Genomic DNA, 22,129 nt, shown 5'->3' with positions numbered 1-22,129 from the left:
GCTGCAAGTGTGCAAGGGAAAAGGTGGAGAAGAAAAGGGGTAGGGACAGATGGAGAGAAGGAGGGAGAGAAAGAGGAGGTGGGAGAAGAGGGAGGAGGGAGATAATAGTGTGGAAAGAAATTAGTTAAAAATCTTATAGCCCCGAGCCCAGACACCATCTGGACAGCGCAGGAGACCAACAGGGCTCAGCGCTGCGTTCGCCATGAAGGTGTTACATATGTCTTGGCCAGGTAGGGTGGCCAAGATGTTCAGGATTAGAAACTTGCCCAGGAGAGAGATGCCTTAAAAGAGCCCAGTTTTGGGAAAGAAAGTGCCAGCAGCTGTCTGCCAGCTGGGGACTGGAGAGGAGCTGTTGTCTTTGAAAAAACTTGTCTGGGGTTTCCAGAGGGAGATCTGGAGAACTTCCACCCTGCTGGAGGGTGAATCCCTGGTAGCGAGGATTAGCTCTTTGATTAAACAAGCCCAGGGCCTCCAAGGACTGCTCTTCCCTACAGCTCTGCTGGTTTTTTGCTTTCCTGGGTGCAGCATTAACCCCTTCAGTTGTGAACAAGACTCGAGTGGCTTAGGGACCGCAAAGTTCATCTCAGGGGGAGGGGAAAAAAAAGGAAAGAATGCTCTTTCCTATTATCTTTGCCTTAAGATTTAGTTGTCTTTGCCTGCTGAGGACTGTGACGAGGACTCAGTGGTTTGTTATGCCCACCACGGGGGAAGCTGCTGTCCTGGGGTGAAGCCCACCTTGCTGATGCAGCTGCGTCCGTGCTTCCTAGAATTCCCCTATGCAGGCAGGTTTAAAAGGAGTTAGAAATACTCCTTGGATCTCTTTTGGAAGAGGCAGTGCCCCAAAGGGAGCTCGTGAGCAGGAGGTGGCACTTGCTGTCCCAGTGCTCAGTGTCCCGGTGGTGTTACAGTCTCCCCATCCCTTACTGCACTAATCCCTAAGGAGCTGGACTCAATCCCTGCTGCACAGAGGGCATCTCAGCATTCCCTGAGCTGTGTGGAGAAGGGGAAAATAGTCTGGGAGGAGGAGTGAGGCTGGAGAATAAAAGCCAGGGCGGCCCATTAGGTCCCAGTGGCTGCTGGCTGCTCCCCAGTCCGGTGCTGGAGCAGCGCTGTGGCTGAGCCGCCGCACGGCCCCGGGCTCCCGTCCCTCACTAATTACTTCCAGGCCTGTACTCTTGACATTTGCAAGCTCCTGATTAGAGCAACGAGGGAGAAATCTCGAAGGGAGAGGGAGGCCAAACTGCACCACTAATAAAAGGCGAGATTGACAATCGGCTGGGAGGCGAGAGCCGGGGAGGGGCAGGGACTCGTCCTTGCCGGCTCGGTTTCTTTCTGAGCCTCTGGGATGATGAGAGAAGGTCAGGGCTTGTTAACATCACGGTGAGGAGCAGGATCCGCCACTGCCATATGCCTGGTGCCCCCAGGGCCTGTGCCAGCCTTGAGTCCCTCTCAGTTAGGCGATATTTTTAGGCATGGACCTGAACTGAAGCCACCCCGTGCAACCTCAGGTCTGCAGACTGTCTCGGTGCGAAAGCGCCTCTGCTTTCGCCTCTGCTGACTTTGTGTTCCATGCAGATCTTTTAGCCTTCCGGATTTCGAGTTCTTTTTCCCCCTTGCCCTTTTCTCCCTCGTGTCCTGGCTCTCTCCCTTCATTTGCTGGCAGTGTGCTCACTCGGGAGGTAACGTTAACCACAGCAGTGGGGCTGGGGCATGTTTGTGATGGGGCTGGCCCTGAAGGCTGGGGCAGGAGAGGCTGCTCAGGCTGCCTGCACCACTGTTGGAAGCACAGAGTAGTCTCTGGGATGAGTGTGGCTGCAGGAGATGACATGTCTCCTGCAGTCTCCTGCATAGCCATTCTAGGCTGTTGTGTCCCTACCCAGTTAGGTAAATATGGATAACATTAATTTTCCAGCCCTCTCTCTCCCCTCCCTGATGCCCCATATACTCTTACCTGTGCCCATCTCTCTGTGGCAGCCAGTTTAGTTGTCTGTCTGTCTGTTTATGCCCTGACTTTACATCTGTTCATGGATCCACAGCTCCCCAGCCTCCTCAGAAGCCTTTCCTGAGGCAGACAGGCTTTTTTCCCCCTATAAATCTTCCCTTGCCTGAATTGCACCGGCTCTGGCAGGCTTTCTGCTACACACACTCTGCGTCTACAGCTTCCTATCCCAAGGGGTAAACACCATTTTACCCAGCAGAGCTTGTGGTCCTTGCAGCATCCTTCCCTCTGGAGCTCATCCTGCTGCTGGATGAGGCTCAGCAGCACCTGGGGTCGGGCTGTCTCAGTGCTGGGGGCTGTGATGGGTCCATGCTGGCTCCTTCTGCTGCTGCTCCTCCCTTCCAGCAGACACAGTTCCTCTGTGCCAGCGTGGGAGCAGATCAGGAAGGAGATGGAGTGTCCTTCCTCTCCATCCTCCCCCCGAAGAATCCCCGGTGTCGAAGCAGCCAACCTGCACGTTCAGGGTTAAGCCAACTTTCCAGCAGCTTTCTGATGGAAAACTCAGCCCTGCTTTTCTCTGTGCTTTCCTAGGCTGTCCTATTTATCCAGGCTGCAGCGAGCATCCCTCTGGTGCCTGCAGCCATAGCTGGTGCCGGGAGCCAGCACGCAGCTCTGCAGAGCTAGCCCACGGCTAGTCGGGTATTTAGGGTCACTGCATCCCCCTGCCACGTACAAAGGACCTGCTGTGCTGATAATTGAGCTTGGGATCACTGAAAAACCCTTGCAAAACCTCTTTATCAGTCTCAACAGCTGTGTTTGGGGCTCTGGATGAGTTTGGGATCCTGAAATAGCCAAAATGCTTTTGTTGGTGGTTATTTTCCTTCCCTAGCTCCAGGAAGGGGCAGGTTCCTCATGATACATCAATAGAAGAGGCAGATGCCCTTTGGAGGAAAGCACCCAGCAGAGGTCCAGCCTGGCTTGGGCATGAGGAACTGTGTGAGGAACACTGTGTGGGGTTGGTTTTCTTTTTCAGGCATGCACAGATGTGTCTGGACGGTCACCAAGGTCTTGGTGTCTTCAGCTCCCATTTGAGGAGACAACTGGTAGTCTGTGGGTGTCTCCAAAGGAGGAAATCTGTTGAAATTTAGTGATTTCAGCTGATTTTATTGGTGTCAGGTGCTGCTCTGTTGTGAGTGGTGGGGTAGAAAGCCCTCGGGCTTCCTACTGCAAGGATCTTGTGTTAAGGAGTGGAAACAGCAGGAACAGGGCAGGGAGATTCTCTGGAGCTGCCTGCACCATTCCGTGGGGCAAAGAGGTGGTGGCAGGACCCTGTTTCTCACAGGCTGAGAAAAGTGGTCACAGCCCCACACGAGGAGATGCATCAACAGTGAAAAGTGGTCCCAGCCCCCCACATCAACACATCAACAGGTGGATGCAGGGAAAGATGCCGGGGTGGGTGAGGGTGCGGGCATCCTGCTGCTCCTGTGGCGAGCGTGGGGCTGCCTGGTGTGAGGAAAACCCCCTTTGCAGCGGGGCTGAAGAGGTTAAAGGTTTTGGGGGCGGAGGGGGGTGTCTCTCGGCTGGTGGGAGCCCCGGTCCCTCTGCCGGAGCGCGGCGCGGCGGGGGTTAAACGTGTGTGTCCTCGGTGCGCATCCCGCCCCGCTGCCTCCCGCCCGCCCGTGTGCGGGGCTCGGGGCGTGCGGGAGCCGAGGCGCCGGGCAGCGCTGGAGCCGCTGCCATGACAACCCCGGGGATGCTGCCGGCCGGGGCCGGGGTGCTGCCGCCGCCGCCCCCCCGCGCTCCCCTAGCCCCGCACTGAGCCCAGCCGGGAGTGGCCGCCGGTCCCGCGGGGGACCCCCAGGACCCTCTCGGCGGAGCGTCCGGGACATCGCCTGCAGCTCCGCGGGGAAGTTTCGATCTTGCGACAGAATCGGCATTTTGGGGAGCTTTATTGGTTTTTTTCTTTTTTTTTTTTTTTTTTTTTTTTTTCTTTTTTAATAATTATTCTTTTTTTTTTTTTTTTTTTTTTAAATTCTCCTTTTCCCTCTGTGATTTAAACAAAAACGCAAGAGCCGGCGAACAGCCCAGCCCCGGCCCGCCGCGCCCCCGCCCCGGTGCCGATGCCGCCCTCCCCTTCCTGCCACAAGCACTCACGTTTCCTCCGTGGGTTATAAACTTTTGATGCCAGATCTCCGCAGCGCCTGCCCAGCTGCAGCTGAAAGTAGCGTCTCCAGCAGCCACACATCTGTGACCTTCATCTCGTGCTCCGAACCTTCTCTCCTCCTCTTCCTCCTCCTCCCCCTGGCCCTCCCGTCCTCCTCCCTCGCCCGAGGACAGCGGGACTCCCTCCGATGCCGCTCGGCAGGCTCAGCGCTCGCAGCCAGCCTTGCCGGGGGCTCTCCTGATCTCCGTGGAGCTCCGCAGCGCTCGCCCCGGTGGTTTTGCTCCCCCCCATCCCTCCTCTCCACCCACCCCTTCCCCCTTTTCGCCTTGTCGGGTGTGTTTTTTGCCTGTTGGAAAAGTCCCCGCTGCCCAGGATGGGGGTCGGTGGGTGCTTAGCCCTGCCCTGGAGGTGCCTGGTCGTCCTCTGTCTCAGGCTGCTCTTCCTTGTGCCCGCAGGAGTGCCCGTGCGCAGCGGAGATGCCACCTTCCCCAAAGCCATGGACAACGTGACAGTGCGGCAAGGGGAGAGCGCCACGCTCAGGTAGGAGCAGCTGGACCGGGGCCTCGGGGGGCTTGGGGGTCCTGGTTGTGGCTTTTGGGGGATGCTCTGCGCCCAGCGGGGCTGCCAGAGGGTTCTGGGACCGGCTGGAGACTTTGCACGTGTCCCAGGGGCTTGTCCCTGTTGTGGCAGGGGACACCTCGGGTGGCAGCTCGTCCCCATCGCGGTGGGGGACACCCCGTTGGGGTGGTTTTGTGGGGACGGACACACCGGTGCCGTGTGGCTGCAGGGGCAGGGCTGGCGACCTCCCGAGGGGGCTGCGGGTGCCAGACCAGGAGCTGCCACAGGGGCTTAGGTGGCAGACAGTGAGTTAGCATTGCCTGACACTCCCGAAGTTGTGCCTGTGTGGGAGGGGAAGGGGGTCCAGCCGGCGCTGCCAGCGGGTTTCCAGGGCTGCGATGCCTCCGAGGTGTCGGTGTTTCGCCTTGATCACTTTATAGTCTCCGCACGAATCCGTTAATATCAAATCAATCTCTTACTCCAGGGGTGCATCTTATGAATTCTGATGGATGCTTTCCCTTACGTTGTTTGCTGTAGGAGAAACACAGGCAGCTTGTATGCAGATGGGCCACTTGTGTGCTGCACAGTACAGCCGAGCATCCCTTTGCATTCCCTGGATGAGTTACAGGTGTACATGGTGCAGTGCCCAGCTAGCAGAGCAGCTCTCTGTTGGCATCACAGCAGCGTGTCCGGATGAGCAGAGAGCAGCCCAGCCTTTTTCAGGGGGCAGTGGGGACTCAGCTCGTGGCTGGGGCTTTGGGTCGTGCTGTGCGTGCTTCAGGCAGCCCCGGGAGGACCCGAGCTGGTTAATCCAGGAGCTCTGGGACGTGGGGGAAGGAGCACGGGGACGGTGGGACGTGAGCGTGGAGCAGGCGAGCCTGGAGTTCGTGTGCTGGTTTCTGTGCAGCAGCGAGCAGAGCGTGTCCCCCACACAGGGCTGGCTGCTCCCCCACTCAGACCCGGGCTGGCAGGGCTGCAGCAGAGAGCAGCTGCTCTTCCCAAAGCCAGGCACGGGGATGGCACAAGCAGAGCATGTCACGCTCTCCGATAGCAGCCGAGCCAGTACAGGGACGAGGAGCTGGTGCTGAACAGAGGGTGCTCTGCTCGCCTGGGTGGTCAGGCAGCCTTTCCGTGGCCGAGGTGGGCTTTGTAGGGGAAACGTTTGGTGCATAACGGGGTGGTGGGAATCAGGCTCTGGCTGGAGGCTCTGTGAGTTCCGTGCTGCTGAGAGAGGCGTTGGTCTCCTGTCTGCTTCCTGCAGACTTTGGGATGTTGCCTGTGCTGTGCTCATCCCTGTTCCTCGATCCTGCAGGGACCCACTGGGACACACTTGTCATTGCCCCGTGTAACTGGGGGCCGTGGCTCAGCTGGAGAGCAGAGGGCTCCGTTTCCTTGTGCTTTTCCTAATTGAACTGTGGTGATGATTAACCTGGGCTGGAGCGTGCAGGGCAGTTTAAAGAAGGACAGTTCCCCAGGGAGGTGCCTTTGGCCCTGGTGCTCTTTTCCTCACTGTCGGAATTTGTCTCCCTGGTGAAGCGTGGGGTTTGGGGCTCTCTGAGGCAGTGCTGGTGTGGGTCAGAGCAGGAGGGGTGCCTTCTGTGGGGGGCCCGAGCCCCTTCCCTGGGGAGCCCCTGCAACTCCAGCCGAGCCTGCTGCCAGCAGAGGGCTGACTTGGATCTCCTTTTTTCTTTTTTTTTTTTTTTTTCTTTCCTTTTTTTTTTCCCTTTATTTTTTTTTTTATTTTTAAGCTTCTGGCTCCTTTTCTGTGCTCTTTGCAGGAGGGGATGTTTGTGAAGCAGCCAGCCCTGGAGCCGGTGGGGGGGTATTTTAGCCTTTTTATAAGAAACTCTTTATCCCCCAAGTGCTGGCAGTTAGAAAAAGCCCCTGCCCCCAAAGCACCTGTTCTCTACCTATTTCCCCCATTAGCATCTGCTCCTGCTCAGGCCCTCTGGTGCATCTTTTCCATGCCTTCACCCCTCCCTTTTTCTCCTCAAGTCCAGCCTGCTGCCGTCAGTGTTCTGGCCTCTATCTCCCATTTGCTCCCAGTCTGCCCCATCTCTTCTGGCATTCCCATTTCCCCCCTCCTCTGGGTAGCGAGTAGCTTTCCATCTTCCCTTGGGATCTGGCAGTGGGCAGGGGATTGCACACAGCAAGCCAGAGAGGAGGCATCAGTGGTGGGTTGAAGGCAGGAGCCCAAAGGTGGAGGATCTCAAGGAATAATGTTGGTGTTTATTTGCAGGCTGTGGTGCTCTGTGGAGAGCTGGGAAGGGGAAACCTCCCTGGGGGGTCTTTCCATGTGGATGATGTTTGTGGTAGATGGTGATTTTCCTGGTGAATAGTCTGTGTACCCACAGGAGGAGCAGGTGTGGTGTCCTTTGCTGTCCTCCCTCAAATGGCTTTTGGTGCTCACATGAAGGAGCTGGCCTTGGAAAAACGGAGAGCTGTAATTCCAGTGTGTATCTCTTGCAGAATTATCCCTAATCCTGTTGGGTCTGGAGTGGCCAGTCCTGGGCAGGAGCTGGGCTGAGCCTGTGTGTCTCCCTGGCTTCCACAGGGCTGGTGGAAGCTCTTTGCTTCCCAAGATCAGCTCTTTAACCACCCATTGCATTGCAGAAAGGAGATGTGAGTGAGAGCACAACCGTGGCCAGGCGGTGGAGGAAGCCTGGGGGCTTTTCAGGCTGGTTGTGGTTTTCCTGTATTGGATTTTGGGCGCTTCCATTTCCAGCTCTCCAATCCTTTTTCCGAGGGAGGCTCAGCGTAATCCTTGCAGAAACTCAGGCTCCATCTACAGGCAACTTGTAGGTCATCTTAGATCAACTGCAAATAATTTGGCTGTTTTAAGCAGAAATTGTTCATAATTCACTACTTTTTATTGTGAGAACAAACGATTCCCATAATAGTCAGTCCCCTTTCCTCTCTGGGGAGCTCAAGGCAGTTTGCAAATTCTCCGTGTGCTATTGAAAATAAAATCAAGCTGCCTCTTTCCTTATTCTGAAGCGCAAAACTCTCTGCCATGAAGTGGGGCAGGTGTTGAGATGGCAGCAGCAACCCGTGTTCCCCGCCAGCCTGGGACACGAAACGGAACAAGGAGCACGCTGGTAACCAGCAGGGAGGTTGAAGAAGGTCACATTTTAATTTCCCAGCTGGGATTTGATGAGGAAACAAGGATTAAGTTTCTGGTTTTGGGAAGAGAGCCATTGAGCCTCAGCTTTCTCCACACGCCGCTTGCTGGGCGCGTGCCCTGGGGTTGCTGCGGGGGCATCGCTGGCAGGGCACGTTTGGCAATCCTGGTGCCTTGATCCTGGCTGGAAGCTCGGGTTGGGTTTTATCCCAGCTGTGTTGCAGTGGTGGATCTTCTCTGGGGGGGGGCAAACTGTGGCAAATATTCAAGCGGTGCTAAAATGGGGATGTAAACGGGATCGTCCCGCTGTGCCGCCGGCAAACCGACCTTTTATAACAGGCATCAGTGCAGTTCATAAAGACATAAACCAACAGCTGCTCCAAATTTCAAGGCTTTATGGTTTTATCTGTATTTAAGAAATATTGTGGTGGGTTTTTTTCTTTTTTTGAGGGAAAGAATGTGTTTCAGTGGTTGGAGGGAGCGGCTGAGAGATGGGACGTGGTGCGTTGTCTCCTTGGCTGTTGCCACAGGGACACCAGGATTTGAGGAGGCCCCTCTGTTGCTCTCGGCCTCAGTTTCCCTGTCTGTAAAATGGACCCAATAGCAGTGGTTTGTCAGTGATGATCAGAAGAATGAGTGTTGGTAGGTGGTGCTGAGGCAGTGCAGAAAACATTAGGCATGTACAGCTAGGCTTTTCTCTACACTAAATAATACAGAGATGCTTTATCTCTGTATTTAAAGGCAAATTTTCAACTCAAATCCCCTGTGCCTGTCTGCTTCTGGTGAACCCATGGCCTCCCCCAGTGCTTGTCCATGAAGGAGACCAAAAAGCCAGGATAGCTTTGCTCATTCTCATAAGCTTCTGTGCTGGCTCTGTTCTGTCAATTAGCGACTATGAGAACAATTCCAATTAAAAATAAAAAGCCCGAATAAAACATCATGAGATGCTGTTCTTCCATTTATTTTTGCAATTATAGTTCTAATTATTCCTGACAATGCTGCTTTAGTTCTCTTTTTTTTTCTTTTTTGCTGGTGTGTGTGTAATAACCTACCACAGCCTGCTTTCCAGCACACGATGAGACCTCAGTAAAGTACAACCACAGCAGGACCACAGTCTGCAGGCAAAGGTCTGGAAAGTCAGGAAATCAGGGGTTTCCGCCTCCTTTTTTGGTCAAACTGCCGGTGCTTCGTGTACCTACCTGTTAATGGGGGTTGTGACACTCACCTGCTGCCCTGCAACGTGCAGCCACGTACCTGGCAGAGAGGAGAAGTGTTAATGCAGCCACGTCTCTGCCGTTAAATCCTTGCTGGGAAGCGGGGAGAGAGTCACCGCTTTTTGTGTGCAAATGCTAAAAGCATGTGGGGATTAGCGAAGAGCAGATTAGCGAGGACTTGCTCCATGGCTGCCCCCTCCTTTCTCCCCCCCCCCCCCTTCCTCTCCTACCCAAAAAGTTTTCTGGAGCAGCTAAATATATACCTGCCGTTTCCAAGGTAGAGCTCTCTGCGTGGCGGAGCTGTAATTGGCGACTCAGTGAAATTACAGCCACGGATTCTGGCATTTGGATCCTCCTGGCTGGCATAATAATTTCTCCCTAGGTAGCTGGTATTTAACTTGTCTTATCTGCTCCTGATAGTTGTAATTACAGTGCCCACTAATTTCACTGTAATATTGCAGCCGCTGGAAGGGTGGTTGGAGAAAGGTCGGGGGGTTGCAGGAGGGCTCCCTCCTCCCCTGCCTGCTGCACCAAGGCACGTGATGCTGCCAAAATGCAGATGCTGAGACTGTGGAGCTGGTACCCAACCTTCTGGTTGTGCCCACTTCCCACTTTGGTGGGGCTGGAACAGCCTCACGAGCCCCCGCCACACCGTTGTCCTTGCTGGCATCCGGGAAGGACATGCTGGAGGGAGTCCTGGTGTCCTTGCTGTGGGATGAATCTTGGTCTGCATCTCACATCAGGGCTTGCTGGTTGGTTTGTGGTGACTGCTTGGGTTGTGCAGGGAGAGGTTGGTTGTCTCTGAGATTGGTTGTCCTTGAGGTTGGTGATCCCTGCGGTTCATTGTCCCTGAGGCTCGTTGTTCCTGGACTGGTTATCCCTGCTCTGGTCCCTGCAGATGGTTGTCCTTCAGGCTGGTTGTCCCTGATGTTGGTCATTCCTGGGCTGCTTGTCCCTGTGAGGTTGGTGTTCCCTGAGGCTGGTTGTCCCTGCTCCAAGAGCACAGTCCTGCTCTGCAAGGGGAAGATTTGGGGCTGACTTGGAGGAGATTCAGGACTGGCTTTGGGGAATTCACCTTCAGCCAGCGAGTCTTTGGCTGCTGCTTGTGCCAACACCTCTCCTGCTGAGCCAGCACCAGGCAGATTTTGCCGTGGGTGTAGGACTGGACTGGAGCATCAGGAGCTCAGGCCCTGCTGACACAGTCTGTAACCAGAAGGCTGGGGTTTTGCTTCAGAAAATCCTGTTTTTGAGAGCGCAGTGAGCTGGTGGGGTCTGCAGAGGGGGGAGGAGACCCTCACTGCCACCTCTCCAAGGGACAGGATGGGAGCCCTGGGAAGGCCCTCTTGCCCAGCAAAAAGCCAACCCCCACGCAGAGTTTTTAAGCTCTGCTAGCCAGAAATAGTTCCAAGTGGTGATATTTACCTCCAGGGGATGAGCCTGAACTGCTAGTAATCCTCTCACTATAGGGTACACGAGATCATTTTGCAAGGATAATAAACTCCCTGGTAATAGCTGTCCTTCCCTGGATCACGCCCAGTGCTCCAGGAGCTCAGGTCTTTGTTTCTGGAACAGGATTAGGTGTTAACGCTGCAGAACAAAACCGGGGCACAGTGGCTGCCTTTCACATTCCCGGTTTCCAAAGAGTTTCTCTGTTCCCTTGACTGCTCTCACAGTTTGCCTCCTCCTTGCATTCCTCAGCCCTAAACCACGGATGCTTTTTACAACAGCTGGACATATTGTTTTAAGTGATAATCTTTAGATACTGCAGCCGAGCAGACAGTTCATAAGAAATATCTGATTTGGTGACTATCACTTCTCCTGTCCTTGTGAGCAGCCTTTGAGGGTTAGGATGTGCTGGTTTTTCTTCCCTTTTTTTTTTCTAATGAGAAAAATCATTTCCCCACAGCCCCTGCCAGCAATTTTTAGGCTGTAATGGGTTGTTTACTGCAGGTTTGATTTGATGTGTAGGTCTTGTCTTCCCTGACAGACTGAACCCTTCAAGGTCAGATCTTTAGTGCAAAATACTCACATTTTATACTTCTGTTTTCTTATGAATTTTTCCCAAGATTGGCTTAAAATGAGTTGTTTCCATGGCTATATTCACTTGATGGACTTGTTCCTTGGGATACAAATGGGTCTCAAAGTCTGTTTCTCTGTGGAGGGGGAGGATAATGAGAACAACAACTGTTGTGGTGTAAATTGTAGACTTAAGGGGTTTTTTCCTAGTACTCTAAAAGATCAGTAAATTGTGCTGATGCTGATGAGGCACCTTGTGCCATCTCCAGTGCTGGTGGGTTCAGAGTGGGGGCACTCAAGGAGATGTCACACAAAGCATTTTACTTTTTCTTCTCTTGTTGTACCAAGGCTTGTGTGTGGTGTCACCACCAGGTTGGACCTGGAGAGAAGAGGAATGGGAGGCCGGGAGGGAGAAAAGGGAAGAACAGAAAGAAAAGGTGGAAGGGGGAAAAGAAAAAATTCAGGTACAAGAAGGGAATGGGTAAAGGTGAAGCCAGAACATTGGAAAAGACTATCCAAGTTGAAATCCATGACTAGTTACCCCCATTGTGTGTCCAGCTGGCTGGACCGAGATGTGGGGGGCTTTGACTTCATCCAGCTGGTACCCAAGTCCCAGGACCAGTCCCAGTGGGATAGTGCATCACCCCATCTCCTATTTTTATATTTTCCCTGTGTGTGTGCACGTGTGTGTATGTATATATATATATATATATATAAAAATCTAACAAATTTCTAACCCATATAAATCCAATTACCCATGTTTTGCCTGCAGGGAGCGAGGGAGATTAATGTTTGGTGTTTTGGCAGGAATGTAAAAAGAAATAGGTGGTAATAACAATGAAGGCTCATAAAAAGGAACCGATAGTCGTGTCTGCGCCCGGGAACCCGCCGTAATTCCTGTGGGTATCTGTCAGCAGGTTGTCCTTCTCCCTTGGAGGGGCAGGGAAGAGCCAGGAGTGCTTCCAGGGCACCTGAGCATCCATCCTGCCACTGGAGAAGACGTTAATGTGATGATGATAACGGAGGCTGATAAAGAGAAATGGTTTATGTGCCAGGGCACCCTCTCGTGACAGATCCTGCTCTGTCGTGGCTCGTAGGAGCTGCGGGAGTGTGTTGCTGTTATCCTCGTTTTGTGGAGAAGCAAACGAGGCCTGAGAAAGCTGGATAAATGTGGGAGGTTTTTTGGAAGGAGGAGGTGGCAAGCTCTTCTTCATGCTCTGTGATGAGTCTGTGGTGGTGTTGGTCCCTGCAGATCTGGCTTGGAGTGACACGGCCTGGAGTGTTTTGGGTAGGAGCTGGGAGTACCAGAGTTGTGCTCTTGTCGCTTTTTCCTCCACTCTGAGCCCTTTCCTGCAGTGTCTCCGCATGCTGAGTGTTCCCCAACTCTTTTCCTCCCCTGACATGAACCTGGGCATGCGATGCCTTTTCCTGCAGCTCTCACTCGAGACTGTAGCTTTGCTGGAGGATGAGCAGTCACTGCAAGGCTATTCCCATCGCATCACGTCGCTGCTTGGCTTTGTCCCCTTCTCCCCATGACCTGTCCCATGTGGTGACTGCAGCTGAGGGGGTGTTGTGCTACCAGGCACCTCTCCTCCCTTGGCTTTGACACTTGTGAGCCAGTCACTAATCACCCTCCACTGACACCCTCTCTCTGGTGCCTGGGTGAGGTCCCCTGCTGCTCTCGTTGTCCCCCGTGTCACGGGTGGCATCTGCTCTGCTCCTCATCCACGGTCACGTATTAATCACGGTTCAGATCCTGCATCCCCACGGCGGGTTCTGCCTTCTCTGCAGGCTTTGCATCAGGCTCCTGGCTCTCCGTTTATTACCACCACCGGTTTTATAACCCACTTTATCAGATGACTTTTTTTTTTTCCTCCTTTCTTAAAGAGCATAACCCGTGAGCAACTCATTTCCGAGAGAGGGAGAGTGCCGTTAGCAGGAGAGCAGGGCTCCATGCTTAGCCCTGGAATGAAGAGCCTGCTTTACCGTGGTGTTGCGTTTAATTCAATCAAAGCAGTTAAAGCCGAGATTTAAAGTCCTTTGTGTGATCACAAGAGTTGCTCTGATGCTGCAGCAGGTAGAAGGGAAGATTGAGCCCATTTCCAAGGAGACTCCAAGTAACTGTTGGAAGCAGCCAGGCCTGGGGCTTACTGCGGCAGCGGCCACGGTGGGAAGCTGTTAGCATTCACATCGCATCCCATCTCTCTCTCTGTCACCCTCCCTGCTCCTGCTCCTTATCCCCATATATTCCTTTAAGTAGAATTGATTAGTTTGGCCCTTTTTTTTTTTTTTTTAACTGGGGGAGGGCTATTTTTAATTAATATTCTTTACTGTGGGATAATTGCGCCGACTGGGCCCATCGCTGTCTGAGTCACCCTCTCCTCCCTTGTTCTTGCGGGAAGGCTCTTTGGACTTAATTAAAGTTAGGGATCCAGGGCTAGCGGGAACAGCAGGAGTCTTGCAGGGTTTTGATGAAATGATTGCTGTGGGGGAAGCAGCTATTTTCTTTCCAGAGCCATAGATTGTGATGCTGAGACAGCGTTACGACCGTCTGGTTTGACCACCTGCTCTGCACAGGCCACTGCATCTCGTCCTGCATTTCCCATCCTGCGCACACAGACCCCTCCTGGACACCCCAGCCTTTGTGTAGGGGTGAGAGGAGCCCAGTTTTGGGGTGTTGCCCCTCCGTGAAGGGAGCATGTCTTTGACCTCCCTGTGCCCGTCGCTGCTGGGCTGTTGCAGGTCGTGGCAGGGGATGCTGGAGGGATAAGGGAGAAGCTCCGTGGACTCGGCGAGTCCTTTTCATCTCAGGTTTAAGCGCTCGTGCTTGCAGGCAGCACTGCCACCAGAGCTCAAATGCAGCCCAAGCAAGAGCTTAACAAGCTCCGAGAGCTGTCCAGAAAGTTATCCTGACACCAAGTGACAGACTCTCAATTGATATCCTCTGGAGACTTTAAACTCACTTCTGCGAGGTTTCCAGAGCTGGTTTTGTCTCATACCTGAAGAATCCTTTATCTGCTGCGACGCCTGCCCTGCCTCGTCTCATTGCTCTTGACGTTTCTCTTTGTTGCCTGCTGCAGCTCGGGTAAACTCCACTGCAAAACTATTTAAGAAGGGTTTCTCTCAGGCTCTGCTCTGCTCTGCTCTCTTGCTGGAGTTCCTTTATAAATTGCCTGGGTTGATGCTGTTCCTGCTTGGCTCTGCAGGGAACTGGCTGGAGTGATGTCAGGACCATGCTCTGCTCATCCCAGAGGACAGGGGATGCTCCAGACTACAGGGCAAGGTCAAATAGGGTCAGGAGTGGAAAAGGGAGGAGAAACCATCCTAGGAGATCGCTCACCTTCCGTCCTGGGAAAGCTGTGGAGCAAAGTAGCAAAATCATTTGTGATCAGCTAGGACAGGACAAGAAGCTGTGCCACAGCCAGCAGAGATTTGTCAAGGAGGAATTGTGTCAGATGAATCTAGTCTCCTCTCTACAACTGAGTAACGAGCCTCCTGGGCAGGGGGGAAGCAGGAGATGCCTCAGACAGCGATCCAGGCAAGGCTGTATCTGCTGCCCAGTGAGCTGGTGGGAAACCTGGGGTGGGAACTGTTGTCTGGAGCTGCTGTAGGGAAACAGGCTGATCTCTGTAAGGTGTTTCCCTGCTTCTGAGACCCAGCCCAATATAAATTCTATTCCCAGCTGGTAGGAAGAGCCACCTTTGCAGTAGTTTCAGGCTGCAGCTGACTGGTAACATCCTGCTGGATGGCACAGAGGACTTGGGGGACTATCTCTATGTCCTGAATCTCCTTGTGTAAGAGTGAGTCTGTTCATAACATCATTGTGCTGCAGGGCTGGCATTATGGGATGCCATCAGGGACTTTAGAGGCTTCTGAAGCAGCAATGTGCAGTTGCTGATGTCTCCTTCTAGACCCTTACCCGGTGGTGCCCTGTGTGAGAAGGTCCATGGTGGAGCATATTTGCTGCTCTGTAAGGTTGGGATGGTTTTCCTTCCAGGCAATGGGGATTGTCAGCCCAGTGCAGGATGGCTGCTGGCCACATCCTGCTGCCTCCTGCCTTTTTAGATGGTGTTCTCAGCAGCAGTGCTTCTCCTCCCCTCCTTGCTCAGGGTGTTGTGCTCCAGCACCATCACAGAGCCAGGAAGCCCTAGGCCCCTTCCCAAGTCACTGCTCAGACCCACTGTGCACTAGAGAAGATTTTAAGAGGCAGCTGGGGCCTGCCCAGACTCTATAACCGAGGCTGTGGACTCTCAGAGGTGCAACTGAAGCATTTTCCTTCATTTTGCTTTTATTGCCCGGTAAATCAGCTCTGGGGCCAGCCTGTCTGTGGGGAGCAGCTCCCTTTACTGAAAGGTGCTCTCCCTCCACCATCCCTCTCCAGGCCCACAGCCCCAAGCCAGGAGCCATCCGGGGTGGCCATGGGCTCCCTTTGGGAAGAATCCCTGACACTGGCATCGCTCCCCCAATCCCCTGCTTTGTCCTGCGATTGCTGAGCTTGCAGCCCGTTTACAAGACTGATGCTGCACTTAGCAGGGTGCTGCCAAACCCACAGAGTCCAGCAGGTTATTTCCCTTCAGAAGCCATTTATCTTTTCCCTCTCAGATGCCGGGCTTCTGTCTCTCACCTCTGGTTTTTCCTCCCACGTGGGAAGGAACTCAGTCTTCCCAACCCTCCCAAATCACTGGTGCTGGGCATGGGGTCAGACCCATCCTGGGAGGGAGAGGCAGCTGTGGGAGGCAGCGTGGGCGAGGGTGGCAGGGCTCTGTTGGTTCCTTTCCAGTTAATATTGAGGCAGGTTTGCTCCAGACTTCAGCTTCTTGTGCCTGTCTTTTCTGATTGTGTTCTCGGCTGCTCTGTGATGCCAGAAGGTGCAGGGCTGGGGTTTGAAAGCTTTATTCCAGCAGGGAATCGACCATTTATCTTTCTTTTGGGGGGCTTTGCGTGGAGGGAGAGGGAAGCTGGGATGCAAAATGTCAGATGGGAAATTTAGGAGCACCTTGGGCTTTGCCACCACCTCTCACTAAACTCAAGGCTCCAAATTTCCTGACTTTTGGTTTCCTTGGGGGATTCTGAGCCCTAGGTTGGGGCTTGCAAGCTGCCAAAGCGCTTCTGAAAATCCCATCCAAAAGTTTCCTCTTTTTCATTAAACACTAACTTAATAGTACAGGAGAAGGCTGCGTGATGGATATTAAAGTTTAACAACTGTGTATATCTATTACCTTGCTGCTAAATCTTTATATGCCTTAAATAATCAATTGATATTTAATTAGCATACAGTACTATTACTGCCTTCCTAAATCTATAACGATAAACCAAGTTACAAGTTATTGGACGTTAATTACTATCTGATGATTAGAAACAGCAAGACATTTCCCAGCCTCATCCCGGATATAATCCAGCGTGTCCGTGCACGCTCCCGAGCCAAACTGTCTCTTAATAATCAATGGCTGTTCAACATGCAATATTTGTCTAATTAGCACTAAATTAAATCCTCATTGACAACACTTCAGGGTAAGAGATCGGCATCGAATATGATGGATTAGACACGGAAGGGCTGTTACTGTAAGCAGGAGATGTGCCTGTCGTTTGCTCTGCTTGTCATGGCTGGCACTTGCCTCCCTGTGACTGTCAGCCTGGTCCTGGGGGACCTGGATGCTGGATTGACAGTCCTGGAGACCCCGGGTCTCTTTGCTCCAGCTGTAGACACCAGCTCTGAGTTCCCTCCTCTGAACCCTCTGCAAGGAATCACTGTCCTTGGTGTGTCAGGGATGTTTCTCAGCACAAGTTTTCCTGTGCCTTCAGGGTTTTACAGGTGGTGAGACCTCCTGAAGTCTGAGCAGCTCCTTGGTTCCTTCCCAGCGCATCCCCAGCTTGTGATGTGCTCTCGCTCACGGATGTACTTGTGTTTCCACCCAGGAGGGTGGATTGAGGGGGGAGCAGAGGGCTTTCTGCACCTGAGACTTTCTCTGCAGGCAAAGGGCTGATCATCTGTCGTGGGCAGATGTTTCTTCTGCCTTTTGTGCTGCCACTGAACTTATCTGGGAGTCTGTGTAGCCTCTGTTTGGGCAGTGAGGATCACAGAGATCACAGAATGGTTGGAAGGCACCTTAAAGCTCAGCTAGTTCCACCCTGCTGCCATGGCAGGGACACCTTCCACTAGCCCAGGTTGTTCTAAGCCCCGTCCAACCTGTCCTGGAACACTTCCAGGGATGGGCCAACCACAGCACAAGATTTGGGTCCATCAGTCTGAGCTCGGATCAGGGATGCTGGAAGAAGATCGGAGGGATGTGGGAGGGAGAGCAGCCTGGCTTTGTGTGGAAAACCCCCTTGGGGGCTGCTGTCTCACCCGTGGAAGCACCTCTCTGCACTTTACCAGCATCCATGGGAGCTGTTTTGCGGGAGCAGCGGGATGGATTCACAGCCGCCGGCTCCTTGCGAGACTCAGCCTGTCCTTCACACTCAGCGTGGAGGTAATTAACTGTGCTGATGGGATGTTATGCCAACAGCAAAGCAGAAAACACCAGAAAAATGAGTCAGGAGTGATACCAGGGCTGTTCAGCATGGAGACACGGGAAGTGACAGCCAGGAATGCTGCTCTCCTTCTCTCCTGCCACATGGCACGTGTGGGAGCATCATCCCTGCAGCCTCCCTGTCTCCAATGGAGGGCAGGGTCCACCTCTGGAAAGGAGCAGAGGGACACAGGGAGCCTCCCTCAGGGTCTGGTGTGGCTTTGCTGTTGCATTCAGGGGAGATCCATGTTCCCTGGGATGTGTTTTTCTCCCTGGATACATGATGGATGTGTAACTTCCAGCTCTTATTTCCCTCCTTTCAATCCTCCGCAAGGAATCACTATCCTTGCTGTGTCAGGGATGTTTCTCACCACCAGTTTTCCTGCTGCCTTCAGGGTTTTACAAGTGGTGAAACCTCCTGAAGCCTGAGCAGCTCCTTGGTTCCTTTCTCTGTCCCCCCAAAAGTGCAGAACCCCACTGGCTGGGATGTGTCCTGCAGTCTGCAAGAGCTGGGATGAGAAAAAAGAAAAATGAATTAAAAAAAAAAAAGACTTCCAATTAGCAATTGAAATTGTCCTTAAAAGAATTTGCCTATTCTGCAAGGAATGTTTAGTAATTGATAGCAATTTCTAGCAATTAAATACAAATTAATTCGTGCTACCGAGAAGCAGTTTATTTATGGCTCTGTATTTATGGGCACTCCCTCTCCTTAAAACTATCCTCGTTGCTTTTGATAAGTAATTAGAGTTTACTGAATAATTTCCCAATGTAGGTATGAATTTTAAATAATTTTTAATACCATACAAGTGTTCCATTGTATTGCTGAGTGAGGGATTATCGTTATTTATATTGTAGTAGGGCCTGGAGGCTGGGACAGGCACTGTGCAAGTGTATAGCACAGAGATAGTCCCTGCCCAGAACAGCCTGCAGTGAGTTTTATGGCAGCAGCAGGATCCTGAACGTGCTTCCAGGAAATAAAGGTTTTTTGGAGTCTTTTCCACCAGTGCAGCACAGGCTGGAAGCAGGGACTCGGCTGCAAATGCTTCTCCTTCCTCGTGATTAGGGGGAAAGAGTAATTCCCTGCTAGGAATGGTAATGGTTAATCACTTGGAAGAGGAGAATCGAAGCCCAGACCGTGAGATGGTGAGCAAAGATCATCTGTTTTGGTTAGTTAACTTAAGTTTTGGGTTATTTGAGCAACTTGATCCATGGAAGGTGTTGCAGCCCGTGGCAGGGGTTGGAATGAGATGAGCTTTAAGGTCCCTTCCAAACCCAAACCAGTCTGGGATTCTGTGATTTGAGGTTCCTTTTTTAATTGCTTTGTGGCTTTTCTAAGGTGATCTCAGGTCATGGTTGCAAACTTCTAACACTGCTCTTACAGCTCCACCAGTGTTCTTTTGGCTCTTCACGAGGTGAGATCTTCATATGATCCCTTTTCCAGGACTTGCAGATCTGATGGGAGGGGGAAAAGCAACAAGTGGTTTAAAGCTGTGGGTGGGAGCAGGAAGTGTGACGCCAGACATGGAGAGAGCTCTGACTAGAGGAGGTGATTTTAGGAAAGCTGTGTGTCCCAAGCACCTTCCCCTGGGTGTAATAAGCCCCTCGAAGCCTCCAGTGGGTGCTTGGCAGGGCAGGACCCTTGGCAGGGATGGTGTGTGAGGGAGAGATGTCTCCTGGTGTGTGGTTTTCAGAGTGGGGTAGTCATCTCACAAATGCTGTAAGCATGAGAAGTTGGCCAGGCTTGATGGAAGGTGCTAATTAAAGCACATGGTGACAGCATCCATGTGAGGAAGATCCTGGAGAGAGGGAGGAAGCCGACCCTGGAGAGCAGGCATCATGTTCAGAAGTGAGACTGGGAGCTGGCAGCAGTGTCTGGGCTTGTGGTGCCAGGCAGGGGTACACTCCAGAGCACAGACTTTTTGCCCTAAATGTCTTTTAGGGGTCCTGAGGTGAGTGTTGTTTTTATTGAGGGTTAAACTCAAGACTGGAAACGTTGGAGAATTAAATATCTTATGGCGTTAATGTGTAGGGACAGCTTTGGGATTTACCACGTGTACTTAGGTTATAGCTGAAGTGCCCTGGGGCTTTTTGGAGCTTTGAGGCTGCTTGGACCCTTTGGAGAGGTGCAGAGGTGCCCCATTGCTGCTCCTGTCCCCTTTGTCACCTGCAGGGAGAGGGGTCGGCCCCCACCTCTGGTTCAAAGTCTGTGCTGATCCTGCCTGTGGCTGCACAGCCTGTTCTGGCTTCATTACTGAGCTTGATTAAATGGTACTTGTACAGCCAAGGGTTGGGAAAACACACAAAGGGACTTTTCTAGTCATCTGAGGCACTTGGATACCGTGGAGACAGATGCTGAAGGGAGAGAGAGACGTGGTTTGACATTGCGGTCGCGGTAATGAGATGGAACCCATTAGGGCAGCGTCCTTCTGGGATCCAGGTGCCTCCAAGGGAGGGAGAGGGTTCAGACAGAGCCCCAGGAACTGGAAAAGGCTCCCTCTGAACAGGAAAAGAGTGAACTGAGGAGCTGTGCTGTCTGGGGGACAGGGTGCTCTGGCTCTTGCAGAGGGTGGGGTTGGGAGAAAAGGAGGGTGAGAATGTTTTGGCCTCAGGGTCTCACTTCTGTATCTTGTTTTAGAGAGTCTGTGTGTGCAGCCAGCAATATTTTCACACTGTCAGAGCACACAGAGCTGGATTTAACCAGCACCTCGTGGGTTGTGCAGGTGCTGCAGCATCAGGGGATGTGTGTGGTGCATGGGACGATGCTGAGAAAGGAGACAACTCCTGTCACCACTCTGTGAATCCTCAAATAGGATGTGGTCTCCCAGACTTATCAGATCAAGCTTGTCTTTAGGGGCTGGGAAAGGCTGTAGCAGAAGGTGGCAACTGCTATTACAGGGCAGCAATGAGTGAGTTTGGCCAGTCCTGAAGATGCCAGGTCTGGGTCAGTCCATAAGATCCACCCTGAGTGGGACATTAAGCAGATGTCTCAGCAGAGACAGGCACGTGAGAGACTTGTAAGGATGAAGAAGTAGCTTCAACCCAGCAGGTTCATGGTCTTGAACTCTCCTGGTCTGCAAGTCTTCCCTTAGATTTCACAGTCTGATTATTTTTGTGCCATCCTCCTTGTGCTGGAGGAGTTTGGAGCTTTTCCTCCCTGCCCATTTGCAAACCTGGTCTAAATGCTTTCCTTTTACCCATTACTGCTGCTTCGAGGGTCTGGGGCACGGCAGTGCCTTTCATCCCTCCTTTCTTGTAATGATTCAAAGGATTCAGAGCTGGTGGCTTTTGGCCTCTGCACTCCAGGTCTCTGGTTTGTTATAAGCTGTTGAGAGGTGGTTTGTGGTGCTCTGGTGCACGGAGGAGAGCTGCTGTGGACTCTTTTGGGTTAATGAACTGCCTGCCTGTGAGGGATCAGACCCTCGGGTCCCTTCTGAGGGGTGTGTAACACCCCCTGCTCTCACCCTGTGAGCTGGACCCGCTGGCACCACGCACGTGTTGAGACACAGAGATCTTAGGAGGTGGTCAAGACTTTAAACTGTGGCCTCTGATGGCCCTGCTCTCCCTTCTGGCAACTCGCTCGCTTCTGTGATTAACTTCCCATCCCCAAAAGTCACTGGCTCTGTGAAGCTTCAGGACCCTGCCACTGCTGCTGACTGCTCGAGTGCCCTGCAAGCCTCCAGACAAGGGTCAGTGAGGCAGCTGCTGTCTGAGGAGCTCAAAGGCTCCGGGTTTGAAAGCCAAGAGCACTTCTCTGCTCTTTGACTGTGGGCTGAAGAGCCTGCAGACTATAGACAGGGGGTTTGGGCTCTCAGCAGCCACGTGGTCGCTGAGTATTTGTGCTCAAGCTCATTGAGGCAGTGCTGTGGTGGGATGCTGGGAGGTGCCAAAATCGCCTTGTGCTGAGAGATGATGGTGCTGGCTTTGCTGGGGGTGTGGTGAGGAGGGATGGCCTTGCTGGAGGTGGGTGAGGGGAAGGAGCTGAGCCATCCCAATCCCTTCTGGAAGGATCACAGTTAAACTCCCGTGGCAGGATTGCTCACCAGTGATTCATCAGCCTTAGGTTAGGGCGGTTCTCCTTTGCTGTCTGCAGGAATAACACTTGGGAACAGGGGAGGGGATGTGTCACCCCCCCGGGAGATTCTGAAGTGCCACCACATGGATAATCAACCAAAGCTGGGTGGTCCAGAGGAGGAGATTAGCAGGGTGGAGGCAGGAATGCTGCTGGCACAGTGGCTCTCCTGTGTCTCGCTGACCGTGCGTGTCCAAGGGATGCTCCAGCCGTGGGTGGACACTCAGATTTGGGGTGTGGAAGTGCCTGTCAGCAGCTGCAGTGGGATTTTGCATTTTAGACCAGAGGGCTTGAACCTTCTTGACCACAAGCAGCACCTGAGCCATACCAAAACCAGGCAGAGTGAGTTTGCCAGGTCGAAGCCTCCCTGCCTTTACTGCTGTTTTCCTGACAGCAGCCCGTCCCTCCGACAAATAAAAATTCCACGCACGGAGCCGGTTAAAAACATCAATTAGCTCTAAAACAATTATTATTTTTTTCGAAATGCCATTTCATATATGCAATAACACAACACAATAATCCTGGGTTATTTAACAGAG

The 22,129-nt window shown here is 52.7% G+C and overlaps 1 protein-coding gene across 11 annotated transcripts in view; it reads left to right on the top strand.

Annotated features, from left to right (window-relative positions):
• OPCML (opioid binding protein/cell adhesion molecule like) overlaps positions 1–22,129 on the top strand; it is a 335,600-nt gene that overhangs the window by 222,575 nt on the left and 90,896 nt on the right. For 7 of the 11 annotated variants that reach the window (XM_051812514.1, XM_051812506.1, XM_051812505.1 and 4 more), the window contains one exon: positions 4,559–4,643. In XM_051812514.1, coding sequence (XP_051668474.1) covers positions 4,559–4,643 — 85 coding nt within the window. The other 4 variants (XM_051812513.1, XM_051812504.1, XM_051812512.1 and 1 more) reach the window with 2 other exon arrangements.

Source organism: Manacus candei, unplaced genomic scaffold, assembly GCF_025592945.1.
Source record: "Manacus candei isolate 608988 ecotype Guabito, Panama unplaced genomic scaffold, ASM2559294v1 h1tg000086l, whole genome shotgun sequence".
Classification (NCBI taxonomy): Eukaryota; Metazoa; Chordata; class Aves; order Passeriformes; family Pipridae; genus Manacus; species Manacus candei.
Note: the sequence above shows the minus strand (reverse complement) of the source record. Positions and strands in the feature narration are given on the sequence as shown.